Source organism: Lipotes vexillifer, unplaced genomic scaffold (genome assembly GCF_000442215.2).
Source record: "Lipotes vexillifer unplaced genomic scaffold, Lipotes_vexillifer_v1.1 scaffold777, whole genome shotgun sequence".
Taxonomy (NCBI): Eukaryota; Metazoa; Chordata; class Mammalia; order Artiodactyla; family Lipotidae; genus Lipotes; species Lipotes vexillifer.
The window spans coordinates 1,976,194-1,979,159 of record NW_006784423.1 but is presented as its reverse complement, the minus strand read 5'-3'; the positions used below and the strand labels follow the sequence as shown (position 1 = coordinate 1,979,159).

At 49.6% G+C, this 2,966-nt stretch overlaps 1 protein-coding gene and 1 pseudogene across 2 annotated transcripts in view; both read right to left on the bottom strand.

Moving 5' to 3' along the window:
- Window positions 1–74: 74 nt before the first annotated feature.
- Window positions 75–617, bottom strand: LOC103075727 (60S ribosomal protein L17 pseudogene; annotated as a pseudogene).
- Window positions 618–1,586: 969 nt separating this feature from the next.
- The window catches only part of FHL2 (four and a half LIM domains 2), a 53,298-nt gene continuing 51,918 nt past the window's right edge, over window positions 1,587–2,966 (bottom strand). For both annotated transcript variants that reach the window (XM_007456825.1, XM_007456826.1), the window contains one exon: window positions 1,587–1,738. In XM_007456825.1, the coding sequence (XP_007456887.1) occupies window positions 1,587–1,738 (152 nt within the window). The remainder of the gene's footprint in view (window positions 1,739–2,966) is intronic.

The window sequence follows — 2,966 nt, the reverse complement described above, 5'->3', positions numbered from 1 at the left end:
TAGGGGTTCTGAGTTTTAATTTTTTTTTTTTTTTTTTTTTTTTTACTTTTATTTGCATTTATTTCTTATGGCATTTATTCCCGGGCCATATGCTTTTGTTACTTCAGTTTCTTCTGGGATACCTTTTCCTCCTGTGCAGCCGCCTCTTCTGCTTTTGGGACAGTCTGCTCTTTTTCAGTGAGGCTCATCCACTGTGGCAGGGAGAGTTCATGTATGGCTTGATCCCACCGTGAGCCCTGGAAGTCCTGCGCCACATCTTGGGGGCTTTGTTCACCTGGATGTGCTCAGTGACCAGAGAATCTACATCCAAGCCCTTAGGTTCAGCATTACTTTCTGCATTTTTGAGCGAGTGCAGTAAGAATTCAGCACTCTTTTTGGGCCACCGACCTTGCCTCCAGCCCCGTTTGGCCTGGGCACACCTACCAACTCCACCATTCTGACGACGGAATGGCACACATTGCTTCTGTCAAGTGACATCCTTCAAATATTTTGGTGGCTTTTTGGATATGCATACCCTTAACGGCCTGGGCAGTTTCACGCGTGTTCTTAAAGTGAACACGAAGATTTGAACCTCTTGATGTGCACAGGTTTATGGGGTTTTCTGGGTCAAGTGAGTAGCGAACCGTTTTTAGAGGTTTACCGGAAAAGAGAGTTATCCTGACGGCAGCGATTCTCTCTCTTTACTGTCTCTCTTTTCAGAAACACTCGCTGAAGTCTCCCAGGATGCCCTCAGTTGCCCGGGTGTTGATAACTACACGGGTGACCAAGATGTCATTTCCGGCCTCGAGGTGCCTGTGTGCCTCTGCACCCCTCCACTTACGGAGGGGAAGGCAGGCTGCTGTCAGGTCCGGACCCATGATGATGGGAGGGCACCGAGCTCTGTCCAGAAAAGTGACCCCATGCTGCCTGCGAGGCCGTTAGCCCATGTGCGGGGCCTGTGTCACTGCATCAGAGGCAGAGCACTGAACTCCAAGAGAAAGAAATTCCAACTGAGACTTTCTCTTAAATAAAAGGTGTGATGCCGCTTCAGTCGACACCCACCCAGCCCACCAGAGTGATGAGTGGCACCCACAGTAAAGTGTTATTCATACTCAGAACCTGAAATGCTGCATCACCACTTCACACACTGCGCCTGGCAAAAGATTTTGCTCTGGGTAACTTTATTGTAAGCCATATAATCTTGCTTTGGGCCCCGCATGACAGGAAGTTACACTGTTGTAAATACCAACTCTTCATTACCTTACGTAGCTTGGAAATGTTCAAGTTCGTGACACATTAATTGCACTGAAAAATTAAATATGCAGTGAAAGAAAAGCGTTTGTAAAGGTATCACTCAAAAGGATTTTTACACTTCGATCAGCCTCGCCTGATTACAAAAGCTCAAAACCCTCTTCCCGCCTCAGGCTTCCATGGCTTTTCTCCTTCTCTGACAGAATGAGCGCAAAGGGTAGATGAAGGGTTTAAACAGACGTGAGCAGCACTGAGCAGCGCTGAGCAGCGCGGAGGCAAGTCCCCAGGTGGCTGGGTGGAGCCAGGTGCAGCGCGAGCAGGGGCTTGGGGGCGCTGCAGGGGGGTCGGGGAGGGGCTCAGATGTCCTTCCCGCAGTCAGGGCACAGGATGTCGTCCCTCTCTGTGAGGAAGCCTCGCCCCACCAGCGACAGCGAGCACTTCTTGCAGTTAAAGCAGTCGTTGTGCCACTGCCGCTCCTCGAAGGAGATGTACTTAGTGCCGCCCAGTCCTGTGGACGGAGGAAAAGGACACGGGTGAGGATGGGGGGCGGGGGGTAGTCCTGCGTGGATGCGTTCCAAGCCCGGCTGGTGCGGTGTGATCAGTGCTGGGCTCCACGTTTAAATCCCATCCTGTGCTCAGGTCAGGGAGCTCCTGAATCGCAGGAGAGAGACAGGCTCCACAGCTACACGACAGTCGCCGTCGTCATAAGAAGCCTGAGGGCTGTGTGTGTTCCACCCGAGCCAAACGCACCCCTTCCTTCCCTGGGTGCCTCAGGTCTGGTGCTCAAAAATTTGGCGATTAATGAATGAGGCGCCAAAGGGAGCACAGACAAGAAAGCTGTGAACCGTCTCTGGAACTGCCCAGAACGGCCTCACGAAAGAGGTGCTACATGGGCGTCTTGTTTCGATAAAGGATGGCTTTCTCCACTGCCCACACGTCCTCACCCCACAGAGGTCTAGTGAGGCCGGTGGAACGTGAGAGCGGGTTAGGAGGACGTGTGGGCAGTGGAGAAAGCCATCCTTTATCGAAATAAGGGAAGCAGGAACTCATTTCAGTTGGGGTGTCTGACTCTGTCTGACGTCTACTGATCAAATGTTTAAGGTACGTTGGCTACCTGTTACAATACAGGTGGTCTGTCCGGCCACCAAGGACCCTGAAACAAAATGGAATCAAATACACGGGGTAATCCTTGGTGAAATTTGGATCATGACTTGCAATTACAAACTCTTTCCAGAAATAACGGCTCAATCTGCCAAGTTAAGGACAAGTAACAACACTGGCTAATAGTTGGAGGTCTCAGAGTAGCAGAAGTCTGTCATTCACCCAGCAGTTAGCTCCTCTTGTAATTTAACTGCCTGCTGTCTGGCATTAAATCCATTCACACGTGGGTGGCCTCAGGCTAATCCCCTGGGCTAGTGAGTGACAGGACTGGGGGTGAACCCAGGTCTCCAAGGCTAGTTCTCTTTTTTTTTTTTTATGATCTGAAACCTAGATAGGGACTTTTTTTTCCCCAATTTAACTTTTTTTTTTTTTTTACTGAAGTGTGGGATTAGCAGAGGTAAACTATTACATATAGGATGGATAAACAACAAGGTCCTACCCTAGAGCACAGGGAACTCTATTCAATATCCTGTCATAAACCATAATGGAAAAGGATATCAAAAAAGGAATCTGTATGTGTATAACTGAGGCCAGTTTTCTGATACCACACTCCCTCTGCTACTGATGGAGCTGCA